The following is an 18,255-nucleotide window of genomic DNA, read 5'->3' as shown; positions in this document are numbered from 1 at the left end:
GATCTTTACCTTATCATCAGCTGCTACCCGGGAAACTTCAGTGTAGCTGCCCTCGTACCAATCACGGAAGATGCGACGTTGTCCTCTGCTACGCTTACCGTTGATCTTTCCTTGGATGATAAGCTGGGGAATGCTGTACTTTTGTCCTCTAAGAATATAGTAGAGGTACTGTAGTTTTCTGGTGTTGATATTACACAGAACTTTTTGGTCCTTTCCCATTCGATTGAGAACTTCAAAATTTTTCACCCGATCAGTCCCAGGAATTTTGAGGATGCAATGTACTGTATAGACAGTCGCAACTCGAAAGCTTCAACCCATCTCTTGATTTAGTGTGCATACTTCAATATCGTAGGAAACAATTGAAATAACATGACAACGTTTTCTATCATACATAGCCTCAGACCTAGGTAAATCTTGGCAACATTTGCAATATTTACAATGATTAATATTAGGGTTTATTGTGTGAGCAATATTTTTACAAGGGATCCTTTAAATCTGTTAGCACCTTGAGAGTCTTGTCTAAAACCCCTACTGAAAAAAACCGTCTTTGAGTGTTGCATGCGATAATAATAATAATATAATATGTAATATGATACGTCATCATGCTTCAAATATTTAGGAAGGGCAAGATGAAGAAAACACGATATTATGGAGAATAAAATTTATTCTAGATATATTACACTATTAATCCATAAAACTGGAGTTGTGAAAAATATCACCTAATTCAATTTATCATACTAAGAAGTCTACAAAAAAGAGAACCAGGCAGTAGATGAATAATTGATGAATATGACCAAAGAATCTAATAACATGATTTTAGATGCACATATTTAGTATTCACGTGCCATATGTATCACCTAGTCACACGCTTAGCAGGCACCAAGAAATAACAAGGGCTGTAAAACTTTTGCATTCTCCATTGACGTAGACATTTTCAGTGCTGTGCTGTATATAATATTGTTTTTAAAGTAGACGCAAGTCTTTGTTTTATATTAGATACTTGTTTTAAGTTTATACTCCATATTGTAAAGATCTTTAATCGATAACTTGTAATTTTCACATTATTTTTAAAATAAATCAATATTAGTAATATATTAATTTACTCCCTCTGTGGCCTGGTGAGTAGACCGCTGTCTCTGATCACCAGTTCTATTTTGCTGTGGACACAAAAAATGCACATTGTTTTTGATTTAGTGTTAGGCTCCAATAGATTACATGAATGGCTTCTAACCATTCCCCATTCCCCGAAAAAGTGTGTTAATATAACACTCTTAATAAATATGAAGGTCCATAGAAGCGATTATGGTAAATACTTACTTGTTTTAAAAACATAACCTTGTTGTTCCAGTCAAAGGTCTCAAAAAATATGGAGATCGCTATGATGATTTCATTTATGTTACCAACCTTTGTAGAAATTAGACTAAAATAATTACTTATACCTTTACTTTTTTTAGAGATGCTTTTACTTTTAGCTAATTATTCATAATTTCGTTTTTAATTTTTTTTAACTTAATTATGTCTTTTTGGATTATAATAAAAGGTAAACAGAGCTATTATTTAAAACTATTGAAAGTTCAGAAAATGAGTCGATAATGATAAATAGATTTATATTTCTTAGAAAAATATAGATTACAATTTTCAATATCTAATAAGTTTTGAAAACATATGTACCTAATATATTCAATAATAATATTATTATTTCTTGACAAATACATACTTAAAACAATGTCATTCACCAGGCGCGAGGGGGGAGGGTTTCGGGTCCAGAATTATGAATGATAAAAATACGAAACATACAATTTATTTGAAACATATTTTTTAAAATTTATATTTTAAAGCGATTTAATTAATTAATACGTATCTATATACATTAATAAGAAACATAATTTTTATTCAAAGTAAAAAAAAAGTTACAAAATGTGGATCTCATCTTAGTAAGTATTCTGCAAGGGTACATAAAAGATTTTTGATTAATTCATAGTTTTAGGTTCTTCTTCTATTTATTTAAAAAAATCGATATTTTATAAGAAATAATGTATGTACAATAAATTCTTTCTGTTTATATCAAATCAGGAGGTATTAAAAAATCAGGAGAATAAGTAATTATGTTATTAAATAATATTGGATACATTTATTTTATATCACTACATTTTATGTTTGAAAGATTTAGTTACTGTCTTGTAGAGTGCATTGTTTTTTTTTTCAAAAAAACATTGTTATAATAATCATTTTATTCATTTAGTAAAAATATATTTTAATGGACAATGTTCGCTTTTTAAACAATGATTTATGTCACGCAAAGCACAATCGTTCTCCCCTTAAACTATATTACTAAGTAATATCTAGTTAATTAATTGAAAATAAGTATTTTTTTGGTATTTTCGTATTATCTTCTATCGTTGGTTTTAAAATTGTGGTACATTCCCCCACCCAGGCCCAGTCGTAACAGTTCCAGTGTTGCCAACTGCCACTCACAAAAATATGCCGGATAGGATAAGAAAATAAGCCAGATGGAAAAAAATCGTTCGATTTTCCCAAAACTCAAAAAGTGTCTAGAAACTAGCATTTCAAAAAAAATATCTCGTAATTAATAACCTTCTTTTAACAAGATCGAAAAATAATTTCGTATTGAGCAACTGTCAAAATAGAATTCAAAATTAATGCAGGTAAGAAATTGTATCATCATTTTGTATGTCACATTCATAATATACAGGTTACAAAAGGCCAACATGTCGATGTTCATGCAAATCTGCGCATATGTTCTATACACAAGACAGTAGTTTATCATATGTTTGTATTGAAGTATTATAATTGTTACAATAAGTTGGCCGTCTTAACAGTCAAAACTGTCCATCTCGCTCTAAAATTTATCACAACCAAGACAGGTGCCGTTAAAACATAGAATTTATTGAAACAATTACAACTAACTTCTTGAAATTGTTACAATAAGTGCTCGGCCGATAGCATTCTTGTGTATAGAATAGATGTGCTGGTATAATATTCTGGCTTTATTATGAGAAGTTTACAGCTATTTGTGGTACCCATCGAAAAACGCTAGATTTAACGCCATACGCCAGATGCAATATTTGCAAGCTATTCAAAAATGGTAGATCTGGCAAGAAAAACTCTAAGTTGGCAACGCTGATCAGTTCATGAACGCTTTGGAGATTACACCACTTCATAATCGCATTTATTGACGGAAAAGTATATTATATATTATATATAATTATGTATTTTCATTATATTTTATGGTAGATATAAGTAGTACGCCCACGATAGCCGAGCGGTTACCGCGTCGACTTTAAATGTTCTGGGATCCGGGTTCGAATCCCATAGTACGTTGAGAAAGTGGCTAACATCCATTTCTCGTAATGGTTATTTATTTTCTGAGGTGTTTTCAAATTATATATGTTCAATAATAATAATGTTACATTCATAAGTCTAGTGAATTGTTCGATGAATAAAAAAAATATTTACATTTAATAAACATTATAGTGCATGGATTTACTTGCATCGATAGTATGTATATTAAACTATCGCGATAATAACAATCTACACGTAAAAGTGCTGACGGTCTCTCCAATCTCATTCTTCAAGTGTGAGTGAATCGCGATGTTGTCATCGTATTGATGCTATTTGACAGATTCAGACAGGTTCGGACAAGGTTGTAGATAATTTGTAGACGTCAAAATATTCTGTGTGGTGTAGTTCGTATTTCTTCCAGCAGGTTCGCCACTATCGCTCTACTGCGCATGTTCACCCACCATGCAAATATTAATAATAATTATTGTGAAATGCAGAAGCTTTCAAACTTTTTTTAACCATACAGGCAATTTTGCAACTTGTTTAATACGTGCATTCTATTATAATGGCCGCGATAATACGTACTGTCAGCAGTAAATCCATGCACGTCTAAACGGTGTATTATTCATTGAATTAAATAAAACACCCGATAATCAAAAGTGATTGGATTATTATTTCTTTATACTTTTAATTTACTTATTTAAGTATTTTAATATAAATCACATCAACCTTATTTGTATTAACACAATCATAAGTTATAAGTATCATATCGAGGTTGCGAATCCAAAAGGGCGTAAGTGACGTTACAGTGATAATTAATTATTTATAGGGTTAGACTGTACAGAGTTGAATATTGTTCAACTCCTAAAAGGGCATCAAGAGTTATTTATTCTGTGACGTAGTTAAAATTATTTTAAGTGTGTAAAATTCTTATTTTAAAATACTGTCCTGTTGACTTATACAGATACGTCCTTTTGGCTTAGCAAACTCGTTAATATTAATGTCACAAATTACAGTCGAAATTAACACGTATACTAAATTATGGTAAAAAAATATAAAATATAATCACATTAGCCTCATAACAATACATTGACATACTGAATATTATAAGAACATTTTACATAGTATGGTCACAATTTAAGGTAGACATCGTTGGTCCATTTCGATATTACGACTTGCAATCAGGACTCCTTTCATATCCGTAGGTATCAGCCACTGGAAGAAAAATAATAAAAAATACATTAGGTCCTGGTACAAACTAAAATAATATACGTCAAACCATACTATCGACAATACTGCATCCGCTTAACCATGATTATTCTGCGTGACTGCTAAGAAACACAAGGTCAGTAGAGGAGAAAAATTAAAGCCTTATTTCTCAAACGAACATTGTGCCAGGATTATCACTATTAGACTGATTGGAGTGAACGTATGTCATTACTTGATCCAACAACATCAAACTATTTATGAAATATCTCATATTATGACCATTTAAGAAGCCGGGAAAATTAATAGATGGCAAATTAAATCCAATTAAAGGATAAGACATGCAATAACTACGAGATATCACGTTCGCATGGCGTTGACATGGATATAATCGGGACAATTCTCACATAATAGCGATTAACTTAATCAATAAAAAAAAGTGATAAATATTTGTAAGATAAATGTTCGTATTCAGGAAAATTAATTAACCCGAGAAGTTAACTGTCAGGCATGATCTTTTTAACATGACCACCCATGACCGCGTTAACTGCAAGCTGTCAAATATCGTCAAGTAACACAGTTATTACGTCTTACTTAACCCCAAACGAATCCTTTAATTGAATGGATAGTTTAATTGAATTTTAAGAATTGACCGTCACCATCTGCAATTTTAGTCTTAGTTCAATGAAAACAAATAAGTATGACTGACAAAGTTTAGTGCACTACTAATTTATGTCGGATCCTAATAGCTTACCTCCACTCTTCGCCACTATAGTATAACGACTATGAGACTACTTTAGATATTCTATTAAAATGATATGAGACTCTAAGAATATGAATACCTAAATTACAGTGAAAATGTGGCACAATCAACAAAATTGGTGAAAAAACGTGTGAAATACGTGATAATATGAGCGATTAAAATAACATAATTATGAACTCACGTTTAAAGTCATCTTCATATTTGCATAGTAAATCACACAGTAGATTTCCTGGAACATCAGGCATATCCATCGTTCCACCGAATTCTGTTCGTAAGGCTTTCCCGGGCACAAACTTCATCAGAGAGGCTCTGTCTTCACCGTGGAAATGAATTCTTTTTCTAAGCTTTTCCTTGAGCAGTGGTTTGAATATAGCGAATACCATGTTGAAAATGTAGGGTTGATTTACTATGTGTATACCTTTTAAGCGGAGAGGTATGGATTCCTGTTAAGAAACAAATAAATATTTAAATTAATGAAATACACTGAAAAAAACCTTCTCTAGAAGACGGTGCAAATGAATATGAAAAGGACTACAAACAGTATGATTAAATTAGCTGTAAGTTATTTTTCATAGCAGATTCTTTGGTACAGTTCGGTTATGAGGAATACAGCGGAAAACACATTTTGAAAATAGCCGATATACTGGATTATTTGTTAGGTTAACCTAACCAAACCAAACCTAACCTAACCTAACCCAAACTAACCTAACCTAAACTAACAAATAATCCAGTATATCGCGTATATTCAAAATGTGTTTTCCGCTGTATTCCTCAAAACCGAACCGTACCGATTCTTTTGTAACAAGCTTCATACTATTGTCCGATAACAGGAAGTCGCTGTAATCGCATGTAGAAGACTTCTAGTGACGTAACTGTCATGGCGGCAACGCGTGCTAGAGGCGTGTTTAAATAATGTATTGGTCCTCCTTTTAAGTGCTACTACTTTTCTTCTTCGCAATAAGCCAAAAGTTTACTGATAATAATTTTAATATCACTCCTGATCGTTTTAGACATATTTTTATTATACAAAACTTCAAATTACGTAAATTGACAGATCCGTACACGACGGAAGCGTAAATTGAAATGATAAATTTGGGGGTGTTCCTTATTTGAAAACGGAAGTGTGATAAGCTGCACTGGAAGAGGTTGTTAGTTCACCGTTTTAACACGTGGACAAGTAGTACTTGTTCGACAGTAGCATCATTGGCATTGTAAAGGCAATTTTAGATACAGTCAATTCTATAAACAATGTTTAAAATGCAGACATTGTCAAGATAATTCCTGACACCTAAATGAATTTTGAATGTATAGTATTGTTTTATTAATAACAACATAGATTAATTTGTAAGTAATGCAATTTTTTCAGTTTTCGTTACTTCATCACATTGTCAGCAGCTGTGAATCGGGGTGCCAAATTTTCTAACAATTCCGGTACAAGTATGAAATAAATTTGATAGGTATTGACAGCCGAAACCTTTTTTTTAGATTCAATTTTCAAAAAAGAAGTCGGAACTTTTTTTTTTACTTCGTCTTCATAAAACTTTTTTATCCGTCCGAGCGGAGTCTCTTATTTATTTAGCATTACTTCAAATTTTCCAGGTGTAACATTTTGTTCTCACCTAGTGGTAGAGATCTTTTTGTCAGAAAATTATAGACTATAGTATTTCAACAAAAGTTATACTACACAGATTCTTAAGTTGAGAATACTCATTATTGAATAAAAATCCGAATTCCGTTCAAAATTTTTCATTTTTAGGTCTTTCGTCCAAAAAAATTTCTGGCCTCGCTAAATTATTTATCGTCTATTTCAGAATTATAAAATGGAAATCGCGAAATTTTAGTAATTTTAGCGTAGCATACCTTTTTATAATGTACATAGAATTATAAATAGTAAAAATACTATAATTATATTAGGGTTGGTAAGACTTTTCTAATCCGAATTTAAAACTACAGGGTATATACGTCCCAGTTCAGATTCACCGGGGATCTGGAGCCGAGATTTTTTTCCGGGACAATCCCGGAGACGGTTGAAAACCCTAGCTGTGACCAAATTATTATTCTTAAAATTCTTAACACTTTTTTTTTACACAATCTTTTAACAAACCTGAATCCAGTCTACGATAGTCTTCGCAAAAGATGGAGTGAACTGAACAACGTGCGTCAGCGAGAATCCTCTCATATCCAGTATGACGACCACTCCACCAACTTGGGTCTTCGGTTCCACCATCGCCGCTTCCAGAGCGATTTGCATTCCCTTGAACATTTCGTCTAACGAGCACTCGCTGGGTTTCCATTTGACTGAAAACATTATAGTTAGACACTTAATATACACGTCAGATGACACAAAGGTCATTATATTTGAAAGGAACCTTCGACCGAGGGTACGTCCCACACTCCTACATATTCAATTAAATCAATATTTTAAAATATCTGAAATTTATGGTTAATTTATTTATTTACACCCATGTGGCCGCGCGGCTTAAGCGTTGGGCTATAGCGCCGTACGCCGTAAATTCTAGGTCTGGCAAATACACATATTGTTTTTCAATTTGTGTCTGTCAGTGTATGTACCTAATAGGTTGAGCAAGTGGCTGACATCCATTTCTCGTAAGAAACAAAATCTATTAATACAAACCTCTACTCTGTGGAGGCCCATAATATGATTCTATTAGGATCGGACATGGTCGAAAGAAAAAAGAAAGAAATTTATTAACTTCCACATTGATTTTTATTGTTCGTAATCTTAATATTAAACCAATATAATGGACACTAGTAAATTTGATTCTTTGACAGCGCTTAATCTCTCCGAATTTTAGTTTAAATATTAATTGAATAATTTTTATTCAACGAATAAAACTCAAGATCTAAAAGTACGTTTGCAGTACATATAATTAAGCACAGATTTTGAAAATGTTAAAATTCACTGATGACTAACATATTTTTACCCAAAAGTAGAAAGAAAAAAATCTCTCTGATTCGACAAAGATAAATTATTAAATTTATGTGTAACCCGAACACCAAAAACACCTCTGTTTACAGCTGACATTTACAACAAAAATAATTTGTATAGATTTATTTTATTTGACGTAAAATATCCACGTGTGTACCATCCCTATCCTAGGGGGTGTGTGACAACTGATAGGGAGTGTGTGATCACAAATATGCAACTCTGCACAGCGGATTCCATATTACGAACTACTTGGGAACATATTATTATAAGTATTAACATAGTATGTAATTTTTAAAATCAAAAATAATTTATTCAACTACTTTAAAATAATACCTAATATTTAAAACTAGTTTTATTGTACTCTCAGATACCATACATCCATTTTTCCAAGTACCTATACAAGTTAATTTTCATTATATATATTTATAACATACCTCCTGATTGTATTGTCAATATTCTAGATCCATTATTGTCGCGTAGTTCTTGGAAACCAATGACTCCCTGCTGAAAAACGTTTCTTTCTTTGCTAGGAAGAAGCCCGTAGCAGCTTTTTGGATGCTTTTTCTTGAACTCGTAGAATTTTCTAATCTGAAATACCAAAGAAATCAATTTGTATAGTGGATTAATGGTATGGGGAGCTGTCGTATGTATATGTCAAGCATATCACCTAAGTAACACATCACTAGCCAGCTGATGTATTACCTCTAATGTAGGTATTGATTTTCATTTTTCTTAGTGTGGAGTGTAATTTTTGTTGCAGAATAACATACAATTCTAATAAAAAAAATATTTTGAATTTGTTTTAAAAGTGTACATAATTGATACATAGGTTCCGACCTAAAACATTAAAAAGCAATATATTTTTTTAAATTTAAAAAAGATAATTTACGAATTGAAAGGTTGAGGCACCTAGCGGAAAAATACAAAGCTTGTAATTCGACACCTTTTTCATAATTTATATTTTAAAGTGTTTTAATTAATACAGTCATATTATTATGTATCTAAACTAGAACTATGCACTAAAAAGGAAAAAAAATATTCAAAGTCAAAGATAACCTTACAATTAAAAAACAACGTTACGCAATCCCATTTTATTATTACTTACATTATGACTTTGTAGTGACGTTTACAGAAATAATTTTTGATAAATTCATAATTTTAAGATTTTTTAGATTAATTTTAAAAACATCGATTTTTATAACAATAAAAATGTTTATAACTTGAAATCTTTTATGTATTTTAATTTAAATTAAATTTAAATGTACTTTGATAACTTCTTTCAAATGTCAGTAAATTATAAATAAAATTGCACAATATTTCATATTTTACCGCTAGATATTCATAGTAGTACGACATAGCAAATGCACTTCGTATTGTTCTACACATCAAGAATTAATTATTATTGTGAGTTATAATCATGGACCCCACATCTTAAAGCGCCCACCATATCTTTGGCGGCCTCCCTATCTATCGCTAAGTTTAATATCATGTATGATGCACAACCTAAGCGTTTTCAAAATTGTGTTAGAGATAAAAGTAAGGGCCTTCAGTTTATTTTTAGCGATTTTTGTAGTTTTAATACAAATCTACTTGAATTATGGAGTTATTAAGTATCAACACAATTGCATCTTACAACCCTATTTTATAAATGTTAATAATCCCTTTGTGAAATAGCGCTGCAGGTGACTTTTTATCAGTGACGTCCCTAGAAAAAATGCCGCCACATTTTTATACATAGAACTTTATATCATCCTTTTGTGACTCCAATATCTAAGAAATGTGTTATATGGATACATTACTAACAATATATATATATACCACTAAATCTAATTTAAATGCCATCTCTGCTTCAATAGACAATATTGCGAGTCCACAGTTTCAGAGAGGTACATTTAAAAATACTCTTGACAACTTCCAAAACTCGTGAGTGACTTGCAAACATATTTGGATCCATTTTAAATTAGGTATGCACGTGTAATTACTGTTCACCAAGAACGTGTCGTACAAGGACAACGGAAGTAAACTAGACATCGCGAACCCGACAAGAAAATCTCTCTTATTTCCGTTATTACTAAGTTTATGTAGCTATTTCTATATATACCGAGTAATTATTATCGAATTGCCGCCTTTTGGGTAACTGTCGCCGCCAAGCGACGCTCAATCTGCCTACCCCAATGACATTATTAATGGACAACTCACTCAATACAGTAGTTGGCAAATAAATTCACGCATAGTGACATTCGCACATGTATAGGTAGACGTCACGCAATTTCCATTATGCGACATCACGCATCGGAAATTTATAGCAATATCACTTTTATTGTAATGGCGTTAGAACAGTGTTTCTAGTGACAATCATCATTTGAGCGAACCCGTTCGAACCGAACCATTCGGCAGACCCGACACAAAGCATCGGGAATTTATAGCAATATCACCTTTATTGTAATGACGTTAGAACGGATTATGCCATTCGGCAGACCCGACAAAAAAGTGAGTGTCATTTTTCTTTCCAGATGCGTCGTCCATATTAATGTCAGTGGCCTACCCCCACGAGACGTCACTGCTTTTTATACTATTAGAACAAATTTGTGATGTGTATTTATTTCACATATCTGTTTGACCAATAGACTAGAGCCCTGTCAGACCCCCCCCCCCCTTGTTATAATAATATCTAGGTTTGTTTATAATTACCTGCTCTAGCGCGCTTTCAGGATAAAATTTACAGGGTCTTAGAAACTTCAACAAAAATTCGTCTTCTTCCAACGGAACGGTCAACCCAGCTTCATCTGGAAATAATTAAAACAAAACATTTAGTAGGTATTACACGCCATATACTTATTCATCACTGGGATATAATCACAGAACAGATTGATAATTATAATTCAGATAGGCTATACGATAGGTTTTGAATGTGCGATTGTCCTGGATAATTAACAAAGAACAGATTATTTATATTATATTTAATAAACTGCCTGTCAAACTAGCGAAAATGTGTACATTTTTTTTAATTACAGGAGAGCAAAAACATAGAAAATTCAACTGTAATTGTCTTCATAATAAATTATGAAAAGAAAGATATTTTTATAAAAGCTGAATAAATAATTAGGAAGTATCGGTTTTTTCGATTGTACTATTATTATTATTCTTTTTTTTTCCGACCATGTCCGATTCAAATAAGATCATAATATGGGCCTCACAGAGTGGAGGAGATTTTGTTTTTATGAGAAATGGATGTCAGCCACTTGCTCAACCTATTAGGTCCATACCCTGACTCAATAATATGTGTACTTGCCATATCCAGGATTCTAACCTGGGACCCACGATGTTATAGGCGGACGCTTAAGCCGCGTTACCATCGTGGGTATAATTCTTATAGTATTGCTTATATAACATAGAAATAAACTCTTCTCAGGGGCGATTAAACTTAATGAATGTGATTCAATAGATTTGTCAGAAAAATTAAGCCAAAATCTTATCTACAACATAATAAAATCCCTGCAATTAAAGTCAAATAATATAATAAATTTGGGTTAGTATTTTGTAGGATAAAAACAAAAAAACATTTTCTTATTGGCTATTTCTCTATTAAAAAAAATCACATCAAAATCGCTGATATTATTTATATGTACAAATATGGATAAAACAACTTAACTGGTACTAGGGTGAGCCATGTAATTTCCTTTGAATCATATGATGTAATTGAGAGAAATATAGGTAGACAGGTATTTTTCTAGCAGTGGGTCACTTGGCCATTGCAAGAGAAGCATTTTGCGAAAGTTCACTACCTGTCTACAGAACTAGACGCGGCTGTTGGATACGCCAGCAATGCTACCATCATATACCAGCTTTGTTATGCTCAGCAGGGTCGGATTTACTATAGGGCTAAAGAAGCTATAAGCCCAGGCCCTCAAAAAAAAAATGAGTCTAAAAAATAAAACTTTACAACAGACGAAACAGCTACCCCAACGCGAATTAATATGCATGGTTTAAAACGTTGTCAAAATTATGTGAGTACTAGTCATCAATTTAACGCGTATCAGTCAAAATATTCGTAGTTAGAAAGAGCAAAAAATCAAGAAAACTATTCAAAATTTCACATTTTTCAAAGCCGTTGTTCAAACGTAAATTCGACGCTGATTATAGAATTATCGAAGATATCGATTATTGAAGATTCAGACTAATTGACAAAAAATTTGGTAAATCAAAGCATTTTTACCTCAATTTTCTACCCGTCAAAATAGACCGTCCCTCGATTATGCTTTTTTTGCATATTTCCATGCAACATCTCTATCGTTGTATTATACACACCTATAAGCACCCCCTCATAAAATGTTGAAAAATGACTTAGGTCAAAGAAAAGTTGAAACAATTATTGTATTGTCTCCAAAATATCTAACATATTATACTTATAAAATAATATAACATTCTGAATTATAATATAGAGCGTCTTAAATCGATAAATTTATATCAATTGAACACGAAAGCGCAATCTATAAAATAATATTTAACTTTATTATATTATGGAATAATATCATTGAAAATATTTTTCAGACTTTTGCCGCCTCCTTACACACCCCTAGCACACCCACTTGGTGGCACTCCTGTCCATGTTATTTTATATATTTGTTTGATCCACAACAATGTCTTATGGATTTGGCATATATGGCTAACAACATTCAAATGACTGAGAGATAATCCCCACTCTGTTGAGGTCCATACTATCGTCTTTTCACTAACGAAAATGGTAATTTCCCTTCTACCAATTACGATAAGCAGATTTTTTTATCTTTCTGTGCTATATCCGTTATCATGTATTATGTCGGTGAAGATTTTCTCATTTTTCCTCTATCTATCGCCGTTCTAAGCAAGTATGGAGTACTTGCTGTCAAACTAGTATCTTAGATCCTTAAAAAAGGACGTCTTCTGCCAGGGAGATATATCTCGGGATGAGGCATTTTCTGATCAGAGTACGCAAAATTTCTAGTTTTTACTTAGCTGACTATTTCTTCGCCCTTTTTTATGCCCTGCATTCATAACCATGCACATTATAAACCCAAATGTCGAAAGTTTCTGATTTACCAAGCGTTATTTCTGTGAGTATTCGTATCTTCACTTATATAGTAGGCCCAAGAATACACAATATTATCTTACAATTCTCATTCCGAATCTCCGGTTTAGGTTATGGATAAAATAATGTTTTGTCAGACGTGTAAAAACTGGCCAGGCCCTTTCGACTGGCATTTCACTTCAATCATATGGATACAGTCACCACTACAATGGAATGTGCTATCTCTGAATTAAAAAAAAAGATTTCATCTGTATCTTCTTCTTCATTATAAAAACTTTTTTAACCAAAAGTTATTTCAGTTACACCATTAAAATAAACGGTTTCTCCTTGTTCATAATATAACTATAACATTATGTAGCTTACAGAAAGAGACGATAATATCTTCCTTCTCACTCTAGCAATAAATACATATTCTTGTACTAACATAATAATAATACCAGTATTCCAAAACCACATTATGGTAGTAATATTAAAATACATTTTTAAAACATTACACTTAGTATTCAGTTAAAATGATTTTAAACCACACCCAGTAATTGGCATTCTATTGTAGACATAATAAACGTAATATTGTATTTCATCGAGATATCATTATGTAAGTATGTCATTGTTTGTGAGGGTTTTCTACGTGCATGAGAAAAAAAAATCTGATTTAAAATGAGATCATTGTGCCTAATATTTCACTTTCACTTTTATTACGGCATACCTGGTTTGTTACTGGTAATTTAAATGAACAACTTTTTTTGCAAATGTGCGACGATTTAAAAAAAAAAAATGGTATAGTGATGTGCCGGTACAAACAAGGTCATAAACGTGCTTTGAATATGATTATTTTTATTTTCACTACATGGACCAAATATCTATACCGTAGCCGGGGGTGCATTCCCATCAATCGATGGTGCGAGTATAGGACATGTGACTAGACGGCTGCAAGCCATGAAACGATACTGTAAACTACGATGGAAGTGCTAGTTATCGATTAACTCCGAATGCAATGCGGTAGGTAGCTTGTTTGCAATAAACAATTTCGATTGTATATTTCTTTAAAATTATTACCATTTATTTCAATATGCAATAATCATGATTTTCATCAAACATTTTACCAGTTTTCATTCGAAGTATGAGCATTAATTAGCACTGGCTTCGATGTTTCAGTTTCGTGTCACGGCCTGGCTATTAGTGCGCCTCGGTATGCATCATTCTGTGCTGCTGTCATGTCAAGACAACCCTGTAATGAACACACAACCAGTGACGTCTGGCCTCCGTACTTCCCGAAGTCATGGGTCGCTAAATATTTTATTAGAACAACAACTATTTTTAATTATGAATATACGTATATTAATTTGTCAGATAAAATCATGATCATATTACGTGAGCAGCTCAAGAAGACTTAATTGATCGATGTCAGATCAGATAATTTGCTTAAAATGGAATTTAATGGAATAAATATTTCAAAATTTTGATTAACAAGATAATTCGTCTATCAATATTGCAAGAGTGGCATTAGTAACCACAACTCTTTTACACCTATACGAAACATCATTTACATCAAAACTCATAATAAAAAAATATGCACAGGTCATGTCTTTCAACATAGACTTTGGAAGATTATCTGCGAATTACCATTGATAACATTAAACCCGATATTGATTTGTTATGTAAAAACTTGCAACCACATCCCTCCCATTAAATTGTTTTATAGGCTTTACGTACAATAATTTATTTATTTGAATTTGTTTGTGATTAATAATAATATGTACTTATATATGGTAATAATTAATGCCGAGTACGGCTTTTTATAGCTGTGGAGGAGGGGCCGTGATATGAAAAAGTTTGGGAAACACTAAACCATGGCAGGAGGACAATATATTTCTGATTAATTTTTGTAGAATATGTACTTATAATACATATGTAAATATTGAAAAAGACATTTGGAATATATTATGTAAAGAGGCGTTCTGAAAACATGATATTATACCAAGTCTTTTTTCACAGTAGTCCTTGATGTAAGACGGTAAAAAATATAAAATGTTAATTTTCGTGAAAGTGGCTGCGATGTAGATTTTCGATTTAAGTTTTCCTGTACGTTGTATGCAGTACTTTGTGTGTCACTGCGGACGGAGAATTATTATAAGTTATAATTGATTTTTCCGGTATGAACCATGCAACGTTTCTATTTTTTTAATAATAAAGATTAACGTGATCCGCTGTGTTTTTCTAATTGGATTAATACAACGTGGTTTATAAACATAATTAACTGAGTATTCATATCGCACATTATAACACATTGTATACACTATACAGCAACTATAGATCTACCAGTATAAGTGAGGGCGCCACATGCTAACATTTGACATAGCATCTCTTGATAATGGCCTCTGCAACGAGCCCGAAACGTCGAGTAAAGAAGGAAGAAGGACACACGGTGGAAACCCAAAAATCTACTACGATAAAAAATAACCGTGAAAGCCTCAAACATTATATTTGACATATTATTCAATACTTGTTATAGATATAGCTACTGTAGTGAGCTTAGTTCTAAATTCGAACACCGGACGATTTATGATGATATATCTATAATAGGTGAACAAACCAGCTAATGGTTGCAACTGTAAATTAAATTTCACTATCTGTCTAATAAAAATAATTATGTAAAGCCTACTTTGTCAAAAATAATTTATATATTACATTATATCAGTAACAGACTTACAAAGGAATCGATATATAATATTATTGTATTTTTTTCTTTACCATGTCCGATCTCAATAAGATCATAATATTATGGGCCTCCACGAAATGGAGATTTGTATTAACAGATTTTGTTTGTACGAGAAATGGATGTTAGCCACTTGCTCAACCTATTAGGTCCACACTCTGACTCAAACACAAATTGAAAAACAATATGTGTATTTCCCAGACCCAGGATTCGAACCTGGGACACACGACGTTGCTCAGCCATCGTGTGTGTAATGCAATAGTCGTCGCAATATATCCTACAGATAGTAACTAGCAGGCTGTAAAAAAATATGTTCAAAGGCTGTAATAGTCTGTACGTAAAAGTGCCATGTTTTTTATAGATTATTGTGATACCTACCGTCAAATTACACTATAGTTTGAAGGCTTTTAGCCTTCAAGTATATTACTTATTGAAAATTCTACATTTCAGAAAAGTTTTTTCTACGCCAATAAATTAAATTTAATTTTAGATACTTATTTTGAAATACAGAAATGAAATTTTTTATCTCTTTCGATTTTTTTGTGGAATGTACCTATTAATTGTAGTCATGATAAGTTTTCTCTCTATGCTTATTGCACTCATCGTCAAACTATTCTCCTATGTTGCCAAGAGCGTACTGCGCGAAATTATAAATTAGCTTAAAATATGATACAGTGATAATATTTATCACTATAGCCGTCGATAACCGCCTTGTGTATGGAATAGACCCACTGGTAAATTGGTATCGTATCCAAAGAAATTATCGACGTCAAAAGAAATGTATTGACACCAAAGTATTGAAACCGGTCTTGATAATATTGTAATAATAATTGTGGAATATGTAGATACTAATTAAACTTAAAATTAAACATTCGAAGTGAACTGTTGCATTACAGATTGTCGATAAAATATATTATGTTTTCATCATATTTCCTAGAAGGTTCATTACCTCGACCTATAGAAGATTGCCCAATTCTGTTTAAAAGTAGGTAAATGTCAAGATCACGATACGTAACGTGTCCAAATTTAAGCGACCTAGTTTAAATTTTAATTTGGACGTTTGGACTGTGACATAAAAAATAAGGAACATTGTAAACAAGAACAGTAATAATATCTTTATCAAACTTTTTTTTTCAATCATTATTACTTACTAGCAATAAGCCGCAAATTCGTCCATATGAAATACAAAAATATAAAATACTTGTTTTTTTTTCAAATCAGTAAAATATACATCTCACCTATCCACCGCTGATATCTGACCACTTTACCTACTCGTGCGTTATTTTTTGGGTTGTTTTATCTCTCGTTCGAAACCTTTTGAAATATTGATATGAAATAGTAGTTAGGTAAGTACTTACTAAATGTGTAGTTTTTGAGGTGGACCAAACTGACAGACAGACAAATTAAAAAAAAAGTGTGCCCATCAAAGTATCATGCGAAGAATGGTGATCGGAAGGCAAATATTTCGAAATCACAGACATATCTACACTATAATTCTCTTGACGGACGAAACCCGTCTGCTATGATTAAATAAAAAAATATTTGAATGAGGTCTACGTTATTAATTATCAGTATTATCACTAACTGTATTTTTGGAAATATTAGTATCTATTATATAAAACCCTAGTCATTTATCTACATTTAATGTTGATTTAATGAATAATACAAAAAATAAGAATGTTGCATTCACTATTAATATAATTGAAGGAATATAAAGGAATAATTAAAAAACATACTTATTCGTGTTTTTTTAAAATATAGGTGGCTATTGTTTTTATAAGTAGTTTAATAAAATTAAGTATTAACAAGTGCAAGTACGTTAAGACTAAAATTTGGATAGATCTTGACACCGTCTACCGATCACAGTTAGTATTGTAAATACCTTGATTTAAAATTACAAAATATGGTCTCCACTATTGACGGAATTTTACATACAACTCGAACGCATAATTGTTACATAATAAATTTCGGCTTAATATAATAATGAGGTCATTTCATTGATCGATATACGTATTTTATCTTACTTAAATGTATATCTAGGCATACAACATGTCAAAATAAAAATAATTCTGACAGCTAAATCAAACAAAAGAACATCAAATTAAAACTTCATCTGTCGTGAAAATTTTAAATTAGAATTTGCAGGAAAGGTAGGACGTAACTTCAACAAACACACTGTGTATTTTTACCACGTTTTTATTAGCTCGTATTCTTGTTTGTCCTGTACAGATTTTTTCTTGTGTATCCAG

The 18,255-nt window shown here is 32.0% G+C and overlaps 1 protein-coding gene across 1 annotated transcript in view; it reads right to left on the bottom strand.

Annotated features, from left to right (window-relative positions):
• Positions 1-4,471: 4,471 nt before the first annotated feature.
• LOC147065910 (alpha-tocopherol transfer protein-like) overlaps positions 4,472-18,255 on the bottom strand; it is a 32,861-nt gene continuing 19,077 nt past the window's right edge. The window contains exons 2-6 of the mRNA XM_085955682.1: positions 10,914-11,008; positions 8,657-8,810; positions 7,377-7,570; positions 5,454-5,715; positions 4,472-4,518 (exon numbers count right to left, since the gene is read on the bottom strand). Coding sequence (XP_085811808.1) covers positions 4,472-4,518; positions 5,454-5,715; positions 7,377-7,570; positions 8,657-8,810; positions 10,914-11,008 — 752 coding nt within the window. The remainder of the gene's footprint in view (positions 4,519-5,453; positions 5,716-7,376; positions 7,571-8,656; positions 8,811-10,913; positions 11,009-18,255) is intronic.

This window comes from Rhyacophila brunnea, unplaced genomic scaffold, assembly GCF_057557595.1.
Source record: "Rhyacophila brunnea isolate RB1 unplaced genomic scaffold, BYU_Rbru_1.0 scaffold_5, whole genome shotgun sequence".
In the NCBI taxonomy this organism is placed as follows: Eukaryota; Metazoa; Arthropoda; class Insecta; order Trichoptera; family Rhyacophilidae; genus Rhyacophila; species Rhyacophila brunnea.
The sequence above is the reverse complement of the archived record's forward strand: the minus strand, read 5'-3'. Positions and strand labels throughout refer to the sequence as shown.